At 27.5% G+C, this 24,199-nt stretch overlaps 1 protein-coding gene across 4 annotated transcripts in view; it reads left to right on the top strand.

The window, feature by feature from the left end:
- The window catches only part of LOC142326235 (lysosomal alpha-glucosidase-like), a 91,293-nt gene extending 71,762 nt beyond the window's left edge, over positions 1-19,531 (top strand). The window contains exons 17-19 of one of the 4 annotated variants that reach the window (XM_075368542.1): positions 1,861-2,060; positions 8,303-8,418; positions 18,753-19,531. In XM_075368542.1, coding sequence (XP_075224657.1) covers positions 1,861-2,060; positions 8,303-8,365 — 263 coding nt within the window. In that variant the 3' untranslated portion in view covers positions 8,366-8,418; positions 18,753-19,531. Of the gene's footprint in view, positions 1-1,860; positions 2,061-8,302; positions 8,419-10,680; positions 17,773-18,752 lie in introns of those variants that run through there. The other 3 variants (XM_075368539.1, XM_075368540.1, XM_075368541.1) reach the window with 3 other exon arrangements.
- The last annotated feature ends 4,668 nt before the right edge of the window (positions 19,532-24,199 follow it).

Here is a 24,199-nt window from a genome sequence, read left to right on the forward strand (position 1 = left end):
AAAATGTTATAATTAAAATTAGAAATTTTTTTGTGCAACTTTTTAGGTATGAGAGACGTATTTCGGTTAATGTTTTCTTTATTATCTATGATTATTATAAAATGTCTTAAACTGAGACTGATGCAAACAGTCTAGATTTATAAATTTGTTAAAATTAAGTTTTTTGGAACCAAAAAAACAGAAATATTTTTTACTATTTAATTTATTTTTTTTCACTTCTTTTCTGTTATGTATTCAAGATCAATTGTACTTCAAAAAAATTTACCTATATATTTTTTTATTATTATTTTTATGTTCAAGCATCATTCTTCACTAAGTAAATTGACTTCTATAATTCTTTTGATTGTTTTTTTTTTGGTTAAGTTCCTTTAGTGGTGCCATCTTAGGTATTTTGTCTAAATAATTAAATGAAAAAATTTTTTTTTCATACACGATTTGAGTATTTAAAATTTTTAAATCATTGTACCTTAGGATTGGATATTGTGCCGTAAATATGAGTTAATCCCATTGAATTGAAGAAAAGTAGTTAGAAAACTGATTAAAAAGTGAAAACGTTTTATAAAAATTAAAGATAACACATTTTCTTATTCCTAAAAGTTTTAGTTTCTACTTTGTAATTATCTTTTTCCTTATTTTTAAGACCATTAAAAAAATACTACCATTCTCACATCTCAGAGAGGTACGTGCATGGTAGTAATTCTTTTTACGTTATTTCTTGGCTGTCTTTTTCTTATTTTTATCATGATTGAAGTTTCTCACCACTTTCTTTTAAATGCCTTTTATTCATTCTGAAATTGCTGAAAAACCAGACTAAAAAATAATATCTTTTGAATTCTCTTTAGATTTTCCTTTTTTTGAATTCATTGCCAGATTAATTGTTTATAAGTTGGTTGGGAGTATTTTTCATTTGTTGCTATTTGTAACAAATTGAAAATTAATTGGTGTATTTATGATTTCAGCTTCTGCTTTACCAAGTATACTCGTACATTAATACAGTAATGTAAACACATTACTGTATTAATTAGTGCTGCAGTCTATTGTTACAAAAATAGATGTATGCTTCAAAATTTTGTAATTGTTAGGATTGAATAACATTAAAGATAATAGACTGTTTTGTCCAGACCATTATCTGCATCAACCGAGTGATTATTTACATATGCATTTAAATTTGTTTTATCTTATTATGACATCTTATCAGAATGTTTATAGCGATGAAATCTATGAGTATATAAAAATTATGAATATTATTTCAATAAGAGATGATGAATGTGTGAATTTCAAAGATGAGTGTGTGAATGATAAAAATATTGGTAACAATATTGATAAAAATATCGAGAATATGGAATTGAATCATACTGGCTGCAAATTTGTATAAAAAGTAGGCGATAATTTATCTTTTGTAATTTATAATTAAATATTGTAAAACAATATGTAATAAATTTAGTAAAATTTGCAACTAAAATACTCACCATAATAGGTACACTGAACATTTTAAAATGACAGTGAAAGGGTTAAGTAAGTACCAAAAAAGTACTTATATTTTACCTTTTACTACAGTTTTAAGTAGATTTTTTATATATATATATATTTTATTTCTTTTCATTTAATTGCTTAGTTTAACATCATTGTAAGGGTTTCGGTTCTTTTGTTTATAAATTGTAATTTATCTTCTTATACACCTTATTTCTTTGAATATCTATTATCGTTTGTGTAAGATCTTATTAATTTACATTTTTCCTATTTCAGGATTTTGTATAAATGTTACCTTTAACCTTGATAAATTTAAGAGGGTTTTTTAGATAGAAAAAATTAATAATTATTTGATATATTTTGTTAACATTACATTTTTTTGTTTTCTAGTAACTTATGAACGTAATCAGTATAATTACTTGAGCTTTCATTTAAGCGGAAAAACATTAAATAGCACTGTTGATGTGTGGAAATATAAGACTGATATGTTATTAGGTTCTGTAGACCTTTTAGGAATTAAGTCATCTGTATCATCAGTGGTTGTGAATGGTCAAGCTTATAAAAATTTTACATATATGTCTGATTGTCAGGTAATTATTTCAGTTTTTTCTACTCATGGTGATTGTTTTTATATATTTAAAAAAATTATTGTAATTTAGTGTGTGTCATATATATTGTATCATGAAGTTCTTCCATGACTTTCATAACATATTCTACTTCAAAAAAATAATAGGAAACATTCACGTAAACGTATGTCCTAAAATGCTTCGTTTGGGAGTTACGACTAGTGAAAGATTTCACTCAGATTTCAAATACTCCAGTTAAGTGAGGTTGTGCTGAAATTTTTAGGATGTTAATTAAGGGCTAAAATTAGTGATTTCTTGACCAGAAAAATTAAATAATATACATCCCAGAACCGTATCTGTAGTAGTTTTTGAGAAATTGGGGTAAAAACCCCCAAATTGCTCAACAAGGATGTAAGATAAACAAAGAAAAGTTAGAAAAATTCAAATTTTATTTACTACATTTTTCAAAAAAGTACTTATTTAATATAGACAAAAACCAAATTCTTTTTTGGTGATGTGAAAAATTTGTAAAAACAAAATTTGCTGTTAAAAAATTTTAAAAAACTGCAAATTGCACAATTGTAAAATAAAAATAAATAAATAAAGATTACTTAGAATATAATATTTTAATTAATGACAGAAATACAATAAATTATTTGAAAAATTATTATTTCTAAATTGGCAATAAAATAACAACAGCTGATCAACAATGCGCAATACTGTATTAGTGTTTAAATCATTCTGTAAGGTACATTAAGTATATTGGGTACTGTGAACTGTGCTTTGTTAGCAAAGGTTTTCTATGAATTTTTGTTAGAATTTGATCGGTTTGCCATTGAAGTAATGGCATTCCTATTTACAACAGAGGAGTACGCTGATATGGTATTCATTTTGGTTGTATGTAATAGTAATGCTACAGGTGCTGCAGTAGAATATGAAATATGGTTTCCAGATCACAGAATTTCAGATCCCAAAACAGTTAGTGCAACTTTGAATCTTCAGGAAACAGGTTCACTATCTAGCAATTGTACCAGCTACGAATGATCTGTCCAACACAATGCTGTTAATGATGAAATTATTAGCGATTCAGTTCAGCGTAGTCCAGGTGTCATTACATGACGTCTCTAAATATTTATTTTCCATTCGAAGGTTTGGAGGACACTTAAACAAAACAAGTTTTATTCTTATCATAAACAGCTAGTTCAACATCTACACCCAGGAGATGGTTCGCTTCGCTTGGAGTTCTGCAATTGGTGAAATACAAATCAACAACTCTACAATCACGTTTTGTTTACCGAGGCAAATTTCAAGATTATATCAACAACTTAGCAATGAACATACATGGGCAGAAGTAAATTCTCATGAAACAGTGGAAGACAATTTTCAACAGCGATTTAGTGTCAATGAATGGTGCAGGCTTCACAATTAGCTGTTTGTACTGTTCACATTACCTGATCAATTAAATGCTGAGGTCTACTTGCACTTTCTTCAAGAAGAATTGCTGCAGCTGCTTGAAGATGTTCCTCTAGTCTCCGCTCTTCTGTTGTGCCATTTCCACTCACTAAAATCATTTCCCTGAGAAATGGATCAATCATGGAGGTACACATGCCCAGCCACCAATTATGGATGAAAAATATTATACACAAAACAAAAATATATTCTCATGAGGAATTAGTTGTCTACATTACGGATGCACATTATGGAAGAACTAAAAACAGTACAGAAGCAGGCCAAGAAATGTGAAAATGGCGGTCTCATTTTTCAACTTTTATTATTAACTGGTATGTACAATGCAGTTTGGTTTAGTGGACTGTTTCTAAATAAAATTTTAATTTTTCTAACTTCTTTGTTTTATCCAACATTTCTTAAACCATTTTGTTCTGAATTAAATTGTCTAAAAATTTTGTTTAAAATTTTTTCGTTTATTACCTATTTAACAAAGTTACTGTAGGTCAAACATAAAAAAAGAAAACAGGAGTTTTTACTATAATTTATTGGTTTTCACCCCAGATTTCTCAAAAGCAACTGTAGATAAGGTACTGGGATCTATTTTATTTGATTTTCCATGTCAAAAACTATAAGAAATTACTGATGTGGCTCCTTAATTAACATCCTAAAACTTCAGTACAATCTCATTTCACCATTATAGCTGAAATCCAAGCAAAATCTTTCACTAGCATATCTCGCAAACAAAGCATTTAAGACATATATTTATCAGAAGTATTTACATTATTTTCATGAGTAGAATAGATAGAATGAAAGTCCCAGCAAAACATTTTAATACAACCTATATGTATATTTATTTACATGCTGATTCCAAATTCCATGGCAATCTCTCTGGATTCTATAGTCAAAAATAAAAAGAGAAGTTGATGTAAATGTAGGTCAGAAAACAGTTCGTTAGTGTGGCTCAAGGAACATTTAGCCTGGTTTTCTGCTCCCTTTGTGATATTAAACCATACTAAAATTCTTGGGGTACAAATTTAGGTGTAAATTTGGTGCTTTCTTATGGATTTTGATCTAAGAAATTGAATAAAAGTGATCCCAGACTTCTATCTCACTTAGGTTATAAGAAAAGAGCAATGAAACATGAAAACCTTTGTCAGAAAATACACTTTTATTGGGGTTTAATATAAAATAACTTTTTTAATTTACCAATAAACAAATAGAAATTTCAAGTTATCTTTGTAGAGAATTTAATTCTGAGAAAATTGATGTAAATAACATCTATTAAAATTGAACACAAATTTGAGAATTTCAACTTTAATTTAGAAACAAAACATACAAACTGGATCGGAAAAGTGATATGATTTTAAACAGAACAGTTTTCATCAATGTTTGAACAACATTATCTGAGTAAAAAGAAATCAAAAACTTCTCAATAATAGAAAAAATAGATAAATAAATTTAAAAAAATAAAAATCACATATTTTTTTGATTTTTTTTTTTTTCAATAAATTATTAAATATCAGAATGGTTACTTGTTAAAGCTACAAACATTCCTTCTAAGCAGTTGCTCAGTGTGGCCGCCATTCTGTTCAGTTCATAGTTCAACTCAGCTAATCCATGCTAGCTGGGCACGCCTAACAGCATCATTATTCCTTATAATAGAACAAACTTCTATTATACAATTTCTCAGTTCTTCTTGTGTGCCAAATATATTACATATATTATCCTAATTGTTAATTTTCTTTTACTATTTCAGTTTTTATTCCTATTATTATCTTAGTTTTCATTGTAGTTTTGAACTTATTTTATTAATATTTTAATATCCAAGCAGGAATCTTTTCTTATTTTGACCTGGCCAATGATAACACAAAAGCATTTTTGCCCAAAAAAAAAAAACAAGTGAAATAGACTAATGACTTCATCCAACCCCAAAGGAAAAAATTGGCTGATGTGAGATTGAGAGATTGAAGTGGCCATTTTACTGATCTGTTAAATCCATTGCATACCAAATGTGTTGGTATGCAATGGTGTCTGGTCTCCATTAAGGCTTGACGGTAAGAAAAAAGGCCCTACAAGATCACCTAGAAGACGACCACACCACACATTAACAAAAAAGTGCTTTGAAAATGACTGGTGATGTTCACATCATCCTGATTGAATCATGATCAAATTCTCAAGAATTTGGTGCTTTTATAATTAACCACTGACATAATTTCATCCGTTTAAATCTGGTGGCAGTAATTCTTGTTCACATGTTTATTAAATGGGTATAATTGTTACTCCTGTAACATTTCCCACATACTTGATTGCAAAACATGAGAGTGATGTGAAAATCTTCTGGTGCTTGAGGTGGTTGATAATTTTAACTCTATTCAATATTGCTTCTTCGGCATTGGCATTTCTCACAAAACATTCCTGACCAGCATGAATTTTTGTGATTTAAGCATACCTGTTTCTCGATTTCTCCAGAGCCTCAAATGTTTTACAATCCGGTACTCTTTGATGTGGATAAATTTCCCAGTATTCACGCACATTAGCCAATCCATTTTTATTTACATTACCATGTAAATTAACATGTCTTTCTAATTATTAACATGTCTTTCAACTCCAAATGAATACAGATTTTGATATAACATATTGTGAATGACTAACTGTTCTGAGAGGATCTGATGGTCTGGATTGGGTAGTGATTACGAATAAGAAAAAAACAAATAAAACAGCACATCAGCATTATTTGAAGTTTGTTTAATTTATAATTATACTAGAAACACAAGAAGAGAAGACTTAACTGAGAATAATTATTACATTCACAAAATAAAAAAATAAAAACAGGAATTCAGACATATAATTTTAACTCATAGTATGAAAACACATAGCACGACGAGCCTTACCGTGGTCAACATTTCACTTAAAAAAATAATCTAATTCTAGCTTTTCCGACAATACAAAAATAGCCGTGAGCAGAAAGTAAAACATTAAATAAAGTCTTTAGAAAACTAAAATCTTGTAAAGAGTTTGACGCGACGATATATTGTCAACAAAAAAAAACAATGTACACAGTACCGAAGCTAACACACCCAACGCACACAGAGAGCAAACAGCGGCGACAGCTGGTAACGGCATTCGCACACAGGTCAGAATTGTAATAATAAACAACCTTGGGTTATGTTGTTTATAACACCATTCACTGATTTGTTGACAAACCCTAGTCCGTTTAATGCGAAATCGGCAAAACTGTGGTTTCTCAAACAACGTTGTGTCTGCAACCTTGACCAAAAACTGAACACTGACCGAACAATAACAGCACATACACTGCTCAAATGAATATTCAAATGCTAGATGCTAAACTTAATTGTTGATCAGCTTTATTGCCAACCTATGAAAAATACAAATTTTTAATATGTTTTAGAAGGACGTCTTTCAAATTTATTTTTAGCGTTTGTATGTAAATTGTTCTGTTTAAAATTGTTACACCTTTTTTCTTAAAACCTAAGTAAGATCTGGGAACTTGTTTATTCAATTTCTTTGATCAAATCCATAAGGAAACTCCAAATTTACCCCTCAATTTGTACCCCAAGAAATCTAGTACAATTATATTTCACAAAGGGTGCAGAAAGCACCCTTTTAAATGTTTCTGACATATGTGTATATGAACTTTTCTTCTTAATATAAACTTACTCAGCCAATCCACAAAGTACAGAATTAAAGAACACTCTTACCTTACTTTTTTTCATTTTCAAAGCGCTTTCGGGCCTAAGCCCATCTTCAGCAATTCTTAATTTTTTTCTTTTTTTACATTTACCTAAAGTAATGATACTTAAAATTTTTAGAACAAATATTTGTTCAGTCAATAATTTTTTTTTTTTAAATTTAAAACTTTATATTATTTTAAGTCTTTAACATGCTGTCAATATATCAATACAGTACTCAACATATTGAGTATAATAATATATATATATATTCTGGTTTACAGCTACCTGTTAAATCCAAAACCAGATTTCAAACCAGAATTGTGAAATCAGAAAAAATGCTACTTTTATTTACTGACCTCACAGTAATTAGTATTCAATCTTTAACACAAGTTGTAAAAAAATCCAGTTTAATCAAAAAATTGTGTGGACCAAATATTTTGGGAATATGATGTTTTCACAAGTAACATTATTTATTGGTACTTGTTTTCATATTCCAGTTTTGTTTCAAAAAGCTTACCCAACTGACCTGTAAGAGAAAGTAGCTGTGGGGTTCATTCACTGTACGTCACTTGATTTCAAAATATGAAGAGATGTTTACATGTTGGAAGTCCACAGTATTGACAAGTTATCTTCCACTCATACTATGAATATTTTGTCCTTAATGTAACTGGATGTTGTCATATGCAAGAGGTAGAGCACATTCAATTACTGTAGTCTTATGTAAATTCCTTTGTCATCATTTTGTAGTCAACACAAGAATGACCAAACTGAAAAGAATTTAATAAAAGTTTCGGAATAAACTTATCATAACCCTGATTAAAATCTTAACTGTATTTTAATTTTTAATTATTTGTGTGGAAATATCCTTCTCCTTAAAAATAAAAAAAATAGTATAATATCTTTTTAAATTTAAAGTTTTCAATGTAGACTCCAAAACCCTTTTAATAGAAAGATTTTTATTAGAAAAACCACTAAGAATATTTTTCATCAAAATATTTCAAAGATAACAACCAAATAGACTTTGCAATTAATTTTTTTTTTTTATTTACCATAAAGTATCAAATTCTCTTTTTTTAAAATTATAATGTATTTAATTAGAATTATGTTTTTATTACTTTGTTTCAGTATTTACACATCCTTAATTTATCAGTAAATATGAGTCAGCCATTTGTGATTACTTGGTCATAATCAACTATTATTATTTTTGTATAACATATGACGGAAAAAAATTGTGTTAAATTGTAAGTACTATAGTTTTTTTTTTTTACTTTTTTATATAAGAGATTCACAAAGAAGTTTGAAGTTGTTTTTGATTAAAATTTATGCAATCTTACTTTTTGGTATTAAAAAAAAGTAAAAGAAATTTAGTTACTTTATTCAAATTTTCATGTCTGAATTTATCACTTGATTCTGCCAAACAAGGAACCCTCTTTCAGTTTCAGCCAGCCTTCTTGGCTTTAGAGCCATTGGCGAAGTAATTTAAATACATAATACTGCATGATAAAGGTTTTTTATACTTGTGCTATTCTGCAATTTAGAATAGACATAGTTTATGCTGAAAATGGGAAAATACACTTCCAAAATAAAATACTAATATAACTCTTGCTTTGTAGACCTATAACAAGCACTTATAGATGAAGAAGGAGATAGCATTGCTAGTAGAAGATCAAACACCATTAGAACTCCTGGAAATATTTTTCAAGTTCTGAATCATCTCTGTAGCTATAAGAAGCTCATCGTTTACCATCTAGAAAGCTGTTAGCTTCATTTGGAGCTTTAGAATTTCATAATTTTGACTTAAACTTTGATGTCACTGCTAACTTATTACCTAAGCTACATATTTCTGATTTTGCCAAAATCTAGGTTATTGATTATTAAAATTCTTACAAATTTTGCATATTAATGTATATAACCTAGACTATGCTTAGTAATTGTGATGGTTCATCATCAGTTTCTTATTCTTTGAAATCAGATATTTATCTGAATTATTTTCTGTATTCTCTTCTGAAATCAGTTTCATTTTGCTTTTCTTTTTCTAGCACCAGATTACATAATTTTTTCCCTCTGTGAATTGATACTATGTACTCCTGCAACCACATATCTGTATTCTTTTCTCTCCCCAACTCTTGCGCTTCTTTTTAGACCTATCATATCATCACATTTTATTACATTTTTTTTTTTTAACTATTTTCTATTAATAATTCTTTATTTATAGATGTGATTTTGATTTCTGGAGTTTCCAGAACTGTTGATATGGTTTGGTCAGGTTTTAATTCATGTAATTCTCTTTTTGTCTATCTCCATTTTTTTTCAATTCATCATGTATTCCATTTTTACTAATTTATAGTCAGCACAATGTCTCTTGTTGGTCCATAATAACAATAATTTTGGAATCTCTGCATAACCTTATGCAATTCATCTGATGTCTCTAAACATCTCTTGATCTCACCCATTTTAATTTTATCCTACTATAATTTTACATATTTTTATTTATTTATTTATTTATTTATTGTTGAGTTTTTACAATTACTCATTTACATACAAATTTCTGCAAACTTAGTTTCTCTTTCAGTCTTTGATCTAGTCAGTGATCCGTTGATTTGTTTGCTTCACTTTACTATTATGGCATTCCAGCCCCCCTCCATTGTTATTAGATTTTTATCACATTTTATATATTGACTACATCATCAATTTCTTCATACATCTATTCAACTTCTCTTAGTAATCAAAGATTCTATTTTCCTTGTTACCTTCTTTATTTCTAAACTACCCAATTTTATGATTTTCATTTCCCATATTTAATTATCTACCCTACTATTCTTTTTTAAACTTCTAAGATTTCAATCGCTAATTGAAAGTTTGACATAATGCTTGTTTTCCAAGAAAATGTTTTCTGAAGAAAATACTTATCTTATAGATATTAAAGAAAAGAAACTGAGAGAAATAGTTCCATAAAAAATACAGCTGTAGTTTATGATTTTTTTAACCTTACAGTATTTGAAATACTATGCGTTTGTTATTGAGATTGTACAGTAACACTATCTGCTTCTGAAAGATTTGCAAGTTCCTGCACCAACAATGTTTCTTTAATTCATACTACAAACTTTATTTAATGTCTTAAATAAAGTTTTAAAGTTTACTTAAAAGTTTTGGAATTTTTTATTCATACTGGTGGTCAATGCTGTAGACCACTAGCATCATTATTTTCTTCTCTTTAGGTACTGTGCTTTGCTGTATGTTACACTTAACTTTCCTAAAGTACCTTTCCTAGAGAAATAGAAGATAAAAACTGCATCAGTCATTTACATTTTTATACACTAGCAGGGAATTAAAAAATCTTATTGACAGTGTTTTAGTGTATTTAGATTTTGTGCACTTTTGTCACTGTGTGATGGATCAGGAATTTTATTCATATGATATACACCTACTCTATTATCAATATATAAAACTACTAACAAATCTATGTTTTTCCTTGATGTTGTTACTTTGTTGTTTTTTTATAGGTGATTTCTTTTTTCCAGATTAATTGGAGATAATTAGCTGTAGGAATTATTAATAAAATGAAAAATGTGTTAAAATACAGTCATGAATACCAATGTGGATTCTGTTTCCTATGTTATATTAATTTCATTTTTTCTTTCTGTATTTATAAATCAATTATTTTTATTATATTGTAGTTTTAATTATTTTATTTATATTAAAATCTCAATATTTTTTTGTTTTGTTAATTTAATGTATTACAATATTTTTTTTTTTTTAGAAGTAATTGATTTTAATATTATTTTAACCATTAACTTTATTATAAAAAATCATTGTATTACTTCAATGTATGCAAATTTTATCCTATTTTAATTGATTACATTGCAGTTATGTATTTACAATATTTATTTGTTTACCCTTATTTTTAACATTAAAATACTTCATTTAGTGTTATTAATTTTCTTTAGATGTCGCTAGATATAATTTTTTTATAGTCTTGAATTAATTTTTATTAAGAATCATCATTTATTTGTTATTTCAGGAAAAGTATTACTTTTATCAGTCTCATTTTTATAATTAGAACTAGTTTTTTATTCTTTTTATTTTATCATATAGCTCATCCAAAGATTATTATATGCGCACAATAGGAGATCATCCTTTACGTAGCAGTTATGTTACCATTGTATTTGTAATACATCACCAAAGAGCATATGGTACAGATAAAATAGCTGAAAAAGAAGGAATGTTTTTATGTAACTTTTTACATAGCAAATGATAGAATTTTATCTACTTTATTTATTTTACTAGAGCACTGAAATTTATACATTTTTTTTTTACATAAAAAATATGTATTTCATACATAATTTTAAAATATCTAAAGGTTTACAGTATTTAATTTACTGTAATTTAATTTTGTTACAGCATTTCAATACAATTTTATGTACGATACATTATTCATATACTCTTTAAAGATCCCATATTTTCATTTAACTGATATATATATATATATATATATATATATATATAGAGCAGTTGAGTATTAAGAAATTCATTTTTAAGCGGAAAAGGAAATGAAATAATTATCTGAAAATTTAGCATGTATGTTATACAGGGTTGAGTTCATGGATGAGAATGAAAGTTTTTAAGTTAAAGAATTTAATTTATTTGATTAAAACATTACTTAACTAGAATATTTTAGTGTGTGGTCAATAATTATCTTAATAACTCATTAATATTTAATTAGCTTCTGATTACATAGAATACTTTTTTTTGCTATTTAGTCAAATGATCTTGGTTGTGAAGTTGCATTTAATGTAAAATTTTTCTTAGGTGAACTTCAAATTTTCTTTTTCAAGTTTTTACATTGATAACATCATATATTACAATGCAAAACAAATGAGTTAATTAAAATTGAAGTGATGGTATTTTATTGTGATTGCTACTGGTTAATGTTTAAATGATACTATTGCATATAAATATTTATAATCACAATCAAATATGCTTTATTGTGAAGTTTTTGATCTTTTAATGATTAAACATTAAAGTTAAAATTTGTATTAATTTTTTTTCTGCTAAGGTCGTCATAACTTTTTTACGTTAGTATCAATTAAATACTTTATTATTAATATAATTATCTACCTTTCTTAGCTTCGTCATAATCAAATCACATGTTGAAAAGCTAAGAAAGGTAGATAGATAATTTACTGAATATAAAAATTAAACATCAGAATTATTGTGATTTTTACTTGTAAATCAAATATCAAAATGTTGTAAATCCTGTTTGTGACAGCTGATTTCTTTGGAAGACAGGTAGAGTATTACCCTTTCATTTGAGAGGTGTGTATATAAATTCCACAACTAGCATTTTTATAAAATGAAGAATTTTTATAAAATTTCTACACCATATTTTCATGTACAAGTTTAAGCACAAATATGATTAAATCAATAATAAGAGATAAAGATGAATCAGATATTACATAAATTGATATCATAATTCTGATCTCAGTTTAACTTTCTGCACAATTAGGTGTTGATGAAATCTGTGACACACTGTTCTTTTTTGTAATGAATACATTATTTGAATCTTTTTTGTTATCTGTTAACAAGTTATTTTTAATCAGGGTTAGTTTTTTATTTATTTAGAAATAATAAAAACATTTCTAATTCAATTTTTTTATTAAAAATAAAACAAAATTACACATTAAAAATACATTACTGCAGTAGCATGATCAGCACAATAACATGTAATATTTGTTCACTTAAGTTTGATTTTGGATATTTCTTATCCCACATATTCACAAAAATATCATTCAATCATGATGAAGTGTATTCCCCAGCCCTTCTTATTTCAGTTCTTAACTGTGGTCCACATACTTTCAACCAACTGAATATGAGCAAGTTTAACAGGGTCAACAAGCAGTGATTAACTACTGTTTGGTATACATAATGACTTCTTAATTTTTGATAAGGTCTCCTCCACTTATCATTTATTATAATCGTTCCAGATGCAACATGTTCCATTATTAATGGCAGTAATGTAGACATCGATCAATCTACCTTCAAAAAGTACCAAAGAAGATTCGCTTGTTCCCTCCTACACATTCTACTGAAAACCAATTAATTTGGTAATACATGACTTCTGTTTATTTACATCTTGAAAAACAAGATTCCTTGATCTTGATGTGGATATTGGATCCTCCAATTTCTTGTGGATTATTCATAAGGACATCTTCACAAACCTCATGTAAATATGAATTTGTCATCCATAGTGTTCTGGTTTATATTGAATTCATTCTCGCAGAATTTCATGGTAGTATTCTTTGTACCATAGATAAACAAAATTATCATATAATTTAAATTAAAATCTGCGAGAAACATATCCATTCAAAGTAATTTCTTAGTACAGAAATTTGATTTGGAGCACACCCATCTGTGTCCGTCAAGATGTCGACCTGTCTGAAGTTGTATGTAGTTTCATTTAGTGGTTATCATTACACATGCAAAATACCTTTTTATTGCAAAAATGGTACAGTACAGTCTTTTATATTAATTTTGGTTACCAGTTATAGGAAATTCATCACTAACAACTATTTAACAGAACATGGAAATGTGTGGAATACATAGTGAATTAGACAAGTGGTGAAACGTAACTTCAAAAAATAGATAATATTAAATATGCAGTAATTAAAATATTGTGTTATCATGTAACTGCTACTAGATAACTATTAACAGTATTCATGTAACTGTAGTAGACACTACATAGATATAATTTGGCTTATTGAGTAGTAAATAGTAAAGTATATAGCAAATTAAATTGCTGCAAATTTACTCTTATTTTAAATTGAATATCAGCTATTGGGTTGAGGTAATCAGTCAAAATTACATCAATGATAAACTTTCTGACTATGCATTTATATGCAAAAGAGAAATATGAGGTGCAAATTGGAAAGCACATGAAATGTTATTGAAAACACCAAAGTTTTTATTAATGTAAAAAATGTTCGACTTTTCATGTTTAAATTTGATTCCCTTCTTTAATGATTTTATACAATAATCCCAATGCTTTCTTCTATGACTTGAACACTTCCAGGATTTTTTTTGAAGTCTCTCTTGGAGTTTACAATTAGTTCTTAGATTCTACTATGGTATAAAATACCCCACAGAACTCAGCCATTTCAAAGACTATACAAGCTCCAATATGCATCCTTACAGACTTCCTTATGACAAAAAAAATGAAACGTAAACAATTACTGTGTTATGGTAACTTATTTAATAATATATCCTCCTGCTTTTAAGTATGTATTACAGCACTGCAGTCATTAGCCTGCTGTTGATTGTACCACCAGTGGCAGAGTACCAAACCTGATATGCAATATTAGCTGTCACTTTGATAGTTCACAGGCTATTTTCTTGCTAGATAAGTCACCATGAGTGTAAAATAAGATTAAATGTTGTTCACTTATCGGCATTCCAAACATTAATCAATATTCAGTTTGTCTTCTTTAGTGATGTTCATTCTACAGCAACTTGCCCAAAAAATTGATGGGGTGGAAACCAGGCAGCCGCAAGAGAGGTAAACCTTTACCTTTAGATAGTGTGTTTTAAAATGATAAGCACATTGCATTTAACCTAAAATTTGACTAAAAGTCTGAAAAAGCTTTCAGTATTTCGATTGCCAATTTCCTGAGCTGCGGTTAATTTAGTCCACATCTTTTGTTGTTCTTTACAGCCATTACTTGATTAGTCCTCACATGTCACAAGATCATTTACAACTTTGATTTCTACTTGCATAACAGAACACTTACACAGACACTGACTTGTAAGGCATGTACGTAGTGTTTCTTGAGACATGTTTGAATACTTCTTTAGGTTGCAAGACAGCTTTTCGTGACTTACAACCTGTGGTTACAGTCAGTTCATCTAAGGATCTTTTGATAGCTTGTATATTTTATGATTAGCAGTTGAAAAAACTGTAGGTTTTGTGTAAAATATTTCACCCCTTTCAACAGTCGATTTTTCTAGTCATACAAATATACTTTTTGTTTGAAATTAAAAGTTCATTATAAGGAAATGTTCTTTGTTCTCCAAAGTCAAAAGATTAGTGAAAACTTTTAATTCATAATTATTTCTTTACAAACAAGTTTATGTTATAAATATGTTTACTGTCTTAAGGTAAATTATATAACTCATTCTAATTTTTTCCATCAGATTATTTTAATTTCTGCTTTCTGGATTGTATACATATGTAATAATTTAAAAAAGATTATATAATGTAGAATGTGTCACCCAAAAATTGTTAACTTGAAAACTTGTGAAGATAGTTACTATATCTATGACCAGTGAATAACATTCTAATCAAGTTAAAATTTATTTAGGTTTTCTAATTTAATTGTATGCAAAAATTTATAATTGTATGCAAAAATTTAGCTTGTAAAAATTGTATAACATTTCATATTAATTGCTTTAGCAAATTTCATTGTTTCTGTATTCTTCTCAGTACCTAAGTAAATTAAAAAAGAAGTATTGAAATTATACTTAGTAATCTTCATAACTGGAATCTATGAAAATTTTTCAAAAACATGCTATTGTAGATTTGCGTGTCTTTGTAATATTCTATCCTTTAAGATAGCTCATTTTTTAACAAGCTGTAATGTTGAAGAATAAAAATTATGTTCATTTATTTAGATATTCTTTCTATGCAAGTGCAGCAATAATTTGAAAGAGATGTAAATTCTACAAAAAATACTGGTAAATTCAACATTTGTATTAAAAATATCTATTAATAAGTTTATAAAAGGAATATGGTAGAATTTCTCTATACTACTCTAAATAAAGAATTTGGATAACTTTTTAACAATTTTTTTTAAAATTACTTTGGTATTATTTCACTTTCACAACCATGATTATTTGACTATAAAAATCTGGTTAATTCTAAATACAAACAGACCTGATTTCTTTTATATTCTAAATTGTATATTCTTTTACATGTAATGCATTATACTTTAGTTAGTTTAGAATTTAATTTATGCACATTTTACAATCTAGTAATTATAAGTGAATTTTTTGTTGATGCTAGTTAAGAAATTATTTAAAGTTTTTTTGAAAGATCAGATAGAAATAAGTTTTGTTGAAATTGAAGTGATTGTAACAGATTAAACAAATTCAGGTAAGTATATTTGAAATGTTATAATAAAATTACGTATTAAGTTAAAAAAAATATATATTCTTGTATTAAAAATATACATAATAGGTCCAAGTTCCTGGGAAATTACAGTAAACTTTATGTTAATGTTTCTGAAAATCATGAAAGTGGTACTTTTAGCCATGGTAAAATGCTGGTAATTATGATGATTTTCTTTTTTAAGTATAAGTATTACTTTCAGGTTTTTAAAGGCATGAATCAGTTTTAAATATGTTTGATTTTATTCTTTTTATTGTCTATTTATAAAACATTGTATATTGTGATAAAATATATAATTAATTTCAAACAAAATTAAGATAATTTTTTTATTCATGCATGCGTGTTGTGTGTATAAATTAATTTGGTTACATTTGTATGTCCTCGATTTGTTTTTCATGTTCAGTTCTGCTTAGTTTACTTTGTCTGAAAATATATTTATTTTACTTGAATTGAACAATTTTACATACACGCCAGTTTGTCCTTCTTCTACTTCAGCCAGTACGGCTGAAGTCATCATCACCAGTACGGTGATGATGACTGTTTTTTAACTAACTTTTAAAATTACAGTAAAATCTCTGAGTTGTGTACAGCATTGAGAATATTCATTTTGTTTGGAGGTGCTTGCACCTCCAATATTCAACTGTCATCCCAACCCAAATCATAACATAAAGTAGATGGTGTTCAATTTCCTCAAAAAAGTGAGGATTGTCTTTCACCCAAAAAAGCATTTCAGTTACAAGAGCTTCAATAAATCACATACTTGTCTGCGAACATCACATTCTTTTTACCGTTTGCTCTTGGAATGTGTTCAAGTAATAACTGACATGCATAAACATGTCAATCAAGGTCATTGTCGCTCAACTTGTTAACTGTGGCTGGACAAAAACATTTAACCTTCAAATCCCTCCACATATGGAATCCCTCTGCATTGTCGGTTTTGGAATGCCTAAATCACACAACGTTTGCATTTTGATTTCATCAGTGATTATTGAATTGATGCCTCCATAGCAGCACACATCTCAGCTCAAATGCATAAGACTCCCACTACATGGGACATCAAGAACACTTCCCATTGCAAAAGCCTCCTACTCCCATGTCAGTAACATTTGCCGTCACATTGACGATTTCCCAAAATGCACAAAGAAGTCATTCATAATGTTCTCCAATGTTTGATCACTGTGTGTACCACATACAAGCTAATAAACACTCTTCAACAGTGAATGCACCATTTTCAGGGGCTTATTACGGCAGTTAAGAAAAAGTTCAAAATCCAAATTTTTGAAAAGTTCAAATCTAAATTGATCTAAACACAACTGATGAAAAAAAATCTATTATATTCAAGACAATATCATATGGAAGAAGATTTTTGTAATGTGTATATATATTCTGAAAGTAATTGAAATTTTTTTATTCTGTTCCTAGGGGAAATTTTAGATTTTTTTAAACTAACCACATACTGGATTATTTCACGGTAAAATTAATTAGGTTATTAATTAATGAATTCTTTGTATTATTAAATATTTCTTGTAGTTAATTATAGCATTATGAAAAAAATAAATTTGTTATTTCATAATAATTCTTTAAGCTACTATAATGTAAAGTAGTAATTTATTACTTAAAACTTAATCTTTTTAATATAACTATTGTGATTAAAACAATTATATTGTTGGTATAATGGTAAACTCTCATTAAATTTAAAAAAATAAATAATGAAGAAGCAACAGGTAATCTACATAAAACACTTTTGACAAAATTTCACAAATAATTTCATCACAGTATACATATATATTTTAATGATTAGTCTTCCATAATAAATAAATCTTTGTACATTATTAGCTGTGAGTTGAAAATAAGGTAAAGCTTTGTAAACCAGTTCTGGATGAACTAATATCATCCTTTTATTGGAACCTTTCACTGTTACTGTTTTTCAGTGATTATTTTCAAACTATGTTCTATAAATCCTTTCTCATCTCATTGGGTCATGGGGAGGGGATTATTGAGGGGGTCTGTTATTGATATTATAACAGATTGGAATAATAATATTATTAAATCTGTAATAGTAAGTGATTTGAAATGAAGTACTAATCATTTTAAAAAAAGTGTCATAAAAGCAAGTCTTCCATCTATATTCCAAGAAAAGTAAGAATAACAATGTTTTAAACTGTTTGGTATTTTAGGTATATGGATAATTCCTTAACAAATGAAGGTCGATAATTAAATAACTAGTGAAAGGTATGTTGACAAACTAGTAATTCCTAATATTGATTTCCCAAAATTTTAAAGTTTAAAAAATTCATTCGAAAAAAATTTCAAATTTTCTTTTAAACTTTATTCATGTATCATTATTTTTCCACTATATAAGATTAAATAACCAATGCCAGGAAAATATAACAACTTTATCTGCTTTTTTTTCAGGAAATGCAATGTCGATTGTATTACCCAGTTGAAATTTATTACATAATTTATGTACTCGTACAATAGCCAAATAAGCTGATATATTTGAAATGAGCAACAAAGAAAAGAGTTAAGACAGTTCCTTTGTGTCGGTTTGCAATTCATAAAATAAAGAACCTTTTTAATTGATGTAATAATAATTATCAGTTGTTAAATGCAGTTGATATTTTTCATTCAATATTTACTTATTTTAATTACTTCCACTTTCATGTTTTCTTTTAATTTGTATGATTACCTTAATGATATATCATGTAATGTATCCCTTTTATTACTGCGTGATTAGTCACAATAAATACGATTTATACTTTGGGCTAAGTATATATGAAATATTGGGTAACGTGCGTGATTAGTAGCTCATTTTAATAAAGTAGCTATGATACTTTGTACTTGTAACTATGTACTTTGACACCCAGTTAACTTTTAACTGACTGTTGTTGCTTATTAATATTTATTTATTTTATTTTTATAACTATATAAATTATATTTAGTTTATAATGCAGTCTTAGCTCTTTTTAATGATATTTATTTTTTTAATTTACTTAACCAATTTTTCATAAAAAATGTTATACAGTAACAACAGGCTTATGCCTACTTACAGTTACTGATGTCAAATAAACAAATTTTCTAGCATGTGAAAAATGTCATGACTGACCGGAATTTGAACCCGGGCCTCTAGATGAAAGGCCAAGACACTACCACTCTGCTGTGGAGATCGGCAATATTATCATCATATGTATATGTAGATCTGTATATTTTATAAATTCTTAGGAAATAACTAAAATAAAGTAATTTTGATAGAAATGTTAGCCATTAGGTTACTATTTATTTTTAATTTAAATTTGTAAAAAAGAATGAAGAATAATTGATAAAGTTCTGTTACTGTATCATTTAAAATAAAAAACCTTTTACCATCAGTGAAAAATCTGATAGACACCACATGACTTCCATATACGCCTATTAAATTACATATACACATTTTTTGCTGCACTTCATTTAAAATTATTTCATTTGAAAGTGAGATTACGATCCTCCAATAATTTAATAAAGTGGACAGTTATACAGTTGCTGAAATATTAATTTTTATTAACATCAAATATTTATACAATTATTAATTTCAACAATCTTACATGAAAAATTAGGATACAGTAAAAGTCCCTTTATTACTCATATTACTAGATCAGTATTATTCATATATTTGTGAGTTGCTGATTAACAAGAGTTTCAGATTTCTGGTGTCGTATAAATAAAAGTTAATAATAATTAAACTATCCATTTAGTGAACACCTGTATACTGGTTACAAATGTTAATTTTGACCTTACAGTGTAAACTATTCAGTTTTTACCATTATATGTTAATAATCAAAAATGAAAAAGAAACAATCATACAGGAGAAAGAAAGATAACATGAAGAAATATATCTGAAAAAACGACAAGATGAATATGAAGAGAAATAAAATGTTAAGAACAAGGGAAGAATAAAAAAAATTAAGAGAATGATAAATATAAAGAGGAAGAAAATGTTAAAATCAAAGAAAGAATAATAAAGAAGAAAATGTTGCAAACCAAAAAAAAATAAGCAGGAAGAAAACATTGCAAACAAAAAGTAAACATTGCAAAGAATAAAAACATTAAGACAAGATGATAAATATAAAGAGGAAGAAAATGTTAAAATCAAAGAAAAGATTAAGAGATGATGAATATAAAGAGAGAAAATTTGAAAACTAGAGAACGTGTATGCAAATTAAGATCAGAAAAATTATATCAAACCAAAGAGTGATTAAATGATTACACAACAAAAAACAAATAAATTCAACTCCGACGATCAACTCCGACTTAGGGAGAATATTGTCTGACAATATCAGAGGAGTAATGAACTAAAAGAATTTTTTGCAACTTGCTAATGATCGAGTATGTATGCCTCAGTGTATATGTTCTTGTGAGGGTCTATTTTTCAATCACTCTGTAGTTAACTTTAATGTAGATAAAATTAAAAAATAATAAGATTCTAAATTATAATTTTTAATTAATATTAAATAATAAGATGTTTCATCAAATCTATTTTATATACACATTTTTAATAATGCCTGTTAAATCACATATACGCATTTTTAAAAGTACATAAAATTTTATTTCACTAGTAACTTCTGAAATTTTTTTATATATATTTTTTTAATTGTTATTATTGAATTATTTATTGTAAAAAATTTTTTACAATCACTGGTTTAATAATTATTAATAAATCAATATATTTAAATTAAAAAAAAGAGATGAGATCAAAATATTGATCTTGTAAGATCAAAATATTTAATTAATTAAAATTTTATTTGGTTATAACTCTGTAACCAATGAAAATAAGTACCACTAATAAGCCCTCATTGAGAGCTTTTCAATGATATATCATAAGTGGTACTTATTTTCATTCGTTCCAGAGTTTAGCCAAATAAAATTTTAATTAATGAAATATTTGGATATTACAAGGGAAGGCACATCATTTCAAATCAGACTTCATCTCCTTTTTTTTAATTTAAATATATTGATTTATTAATAATTATTATTAACCTCTGATTATAAAAAAAAATTTACAATAAATAATAATTCAATAACAATAAAAAAAAATATGAAAAATATAAGAAGTTATTAATGAAATAAAATGTTATCTATTTTCCATTTTAATTCAAACATTTTTACAGAGATTAATTATTAATAAATCAATATATTTAAATTAAAAAAAAAGTTAAAAAAATTATATATATTTATATATATATGAAGTCAGATTCAAACCGATGTGTCCATAGTTACAGATCCGATGCGTCGATGCGTTCTCACTTACCCTATATATATAACTACTTGAGCGACGTGAAACAAAATTAATATATAAACTAATATAAAATGCTGATACGGACACCACAAAAAAATGTGATCCAATTTGGTGTCTGGTGTCCACTACAATGCAATTATGTAACTGTCCACTTTATTAAAGAATAAGTACCAATTATGATATATCATTGAAAAGCTCTCAATGAGGACTTATTATGGCAGTTAAGAAAAATCCAACATACAAATTGTTTTGGATTTACAACCAAACGGGGCAGTCTAGAACTAGATGTTACAACAGTCCTAAATCCAACATTTCAACATCCTATGACTAATCGTTTTTGAGTTATGCGAGATATGTATGTACAGATATTACGCCGAAATTAGTCAAAATTGATATTTCTGTTGAAATCTGAAAACCAAATTTTTTTGCGATCACAATACTATCTTTACTTTGTACAAGGAATTAAAAATAAAGTATTAAGAAAAACTATTATTTAATGTATACAAATATCATCTCTTGCTTAATGAAATAACGGTAAAGAACACATTGTTTTCCAGAGATGGAAATATTAATTTGTAGGTTTATAAACTATCTGTCCAAGTCATTCTTATAACTGTAATACAAGTGTGGTATCTGAGGCATTAGTCCCTTACACTGAGAGTATTGTTTATTTTTCAGCCACTTCTTATGATATAGTGAAGGTACTATGTAGAGTTGAACATCACTGCATTTGGAAGTGTTGGTGGACTGTTGCATAGCATTATGTTTGATTCAGTGAAGAAAGCTATGGAAAACCACTTCTCATTTTCCCTAGTAAGTTTGGCATGGATGCTTTGTATTGTTTTGAGTGGCTATACATCTTATATGAAAATGATTTGGTCATCTATAAATGTAGTGTACACTTAATTTAAATAATATCATGCCTGTTACTAGTAAAATCTAAAAGTTAAAGGCATGGACCAAAACAGAGTGGGCCCCTGTTGACAAATGGCATGTGTATAATCATGCACATGCACATCAAACTGCCCTTCCAATATGAAGTTTGTGTTGATGTTGATCTGTATATACAAAGTAAATTCACTGATGGGGAGATCTTTACATTGTTTACAATCTCTTTATTACATTGTTCACTTGGTTTTTTCTTTATTGTTTTTTAGTTGATGAAAATCTCAATTTTGTGTATGGAGACATCTATTTATAACTAGATACTCACAAAGTATTAACCCTCTATTTTATTACCTTCAAATCACCATATCTCATGTTTCGCAGGTCTACCTCCATTATGAATAGATTTTATGAGGTTTATCTTTAGATTCCATTTGTCATAACGGTCTGAAATTATGTATTATCTAATGAAGTTATAGTTTGTCCGATGTCAGCAGTAAAATACAGGCCAGGCCAACAATTTAACAGCTGCAATAACTTTATTCATTCCTCCCTCTAAATATCTTTCAGAACGTTAAAGAAGAGAGAAAAAGTAGTGAGCTCTAATAATTGTTAAACTACAAAATTTATAATTGACTAAAACCAAATTATCTTTTACTTTTCCTTGCATTATGTAAACTTTTAATTTGATAATATATCTAAGAACAATAGGAAGTTGCCAAGAGATCTATTATGGCTTTGGTGTAATCAAAATGAGGTGTTTGGACCAACAGATAGAAACTTACAGATAAGCGTGACATCTAATTAAATTAATATAAAGAAAAATTATGATATCCGTAATAAAAAATAATATTTAACGTGCCACTGATAATCCTATTCCATAACTAAATATAAATAAGCAAGGTTAATTTGCATAACTGATAATAAAAAAAAAATTATTGCTCGCAGTGCTGAATTCCAACATTGTAATAGTAATATTTACTTTAGATGCAAAGCAGATGTAAGCTGAGTAATCTGGTGCATATGCTGGCCACATTTCTATTAGACATTCAATAGTTGCATTATTTATTAATATAATTTTTTATTATTAAACATAATGAAACAACAAATAATAATACATGGCCTGTTACTATCAAATTTTGTATTATTTTCATATCAAATCTTGAATAAAACTTAAAAAAAAACACAAAAATACCAAAATTTAGAGAGCAACAAATCAATGTCTAATTTACTACAAGCAGAACTGTCAACCCAGTTATAAGTACAGAACTTTTTTCCTGTTTAGCCTCCAGTAATTACCTTTCAGATAATACTTCAGAGGATTATACGTATGAGTGTAAATGAAGTGTAGTAGTCTTGTACATTCTCAGTTTGAGATGTGTGGTTAATTGAAACCCAACCACCAAAGAATACTGGTATCCGTGATCTAGTATTCAAATCCGTTTAAAAATAACTGATCTTACTAGGAATTGAACGCTGGAACTCTCGACTTCCAAATCAGGTGATTTGGGAAAATGCGTTCACCAGTAGACCAACCTGATGAGTTAATTATAAGTACAAAAGAGATTTATCTGAACTGATATAAAAGCTTTGTTTTTGAACAATAGAGGACTTTATGTAACATCCATTTTAAATTTATTAAAATCTTTCTGTGAAAGTACTCAATCATAACATTAAATGATTACTCCTACCTTAAATTTTGCTG

The sequence above is a fragment of the Lycorma delicatula genome, chromosome 6 (genome assembly GCF_047948215.1).
Source record: "Lycorma delicatula isolate Av1 chromosome 6, ASM4794821v1, whole genome shotgun sequence".
Taxonomy (NCBI): domain Eukaryota; kingdom Metazoa; phylum Arthropoda; class Insecta; order Hemiptera; family Fulgoridae; genus Lycorma; species Lycorma delicatula.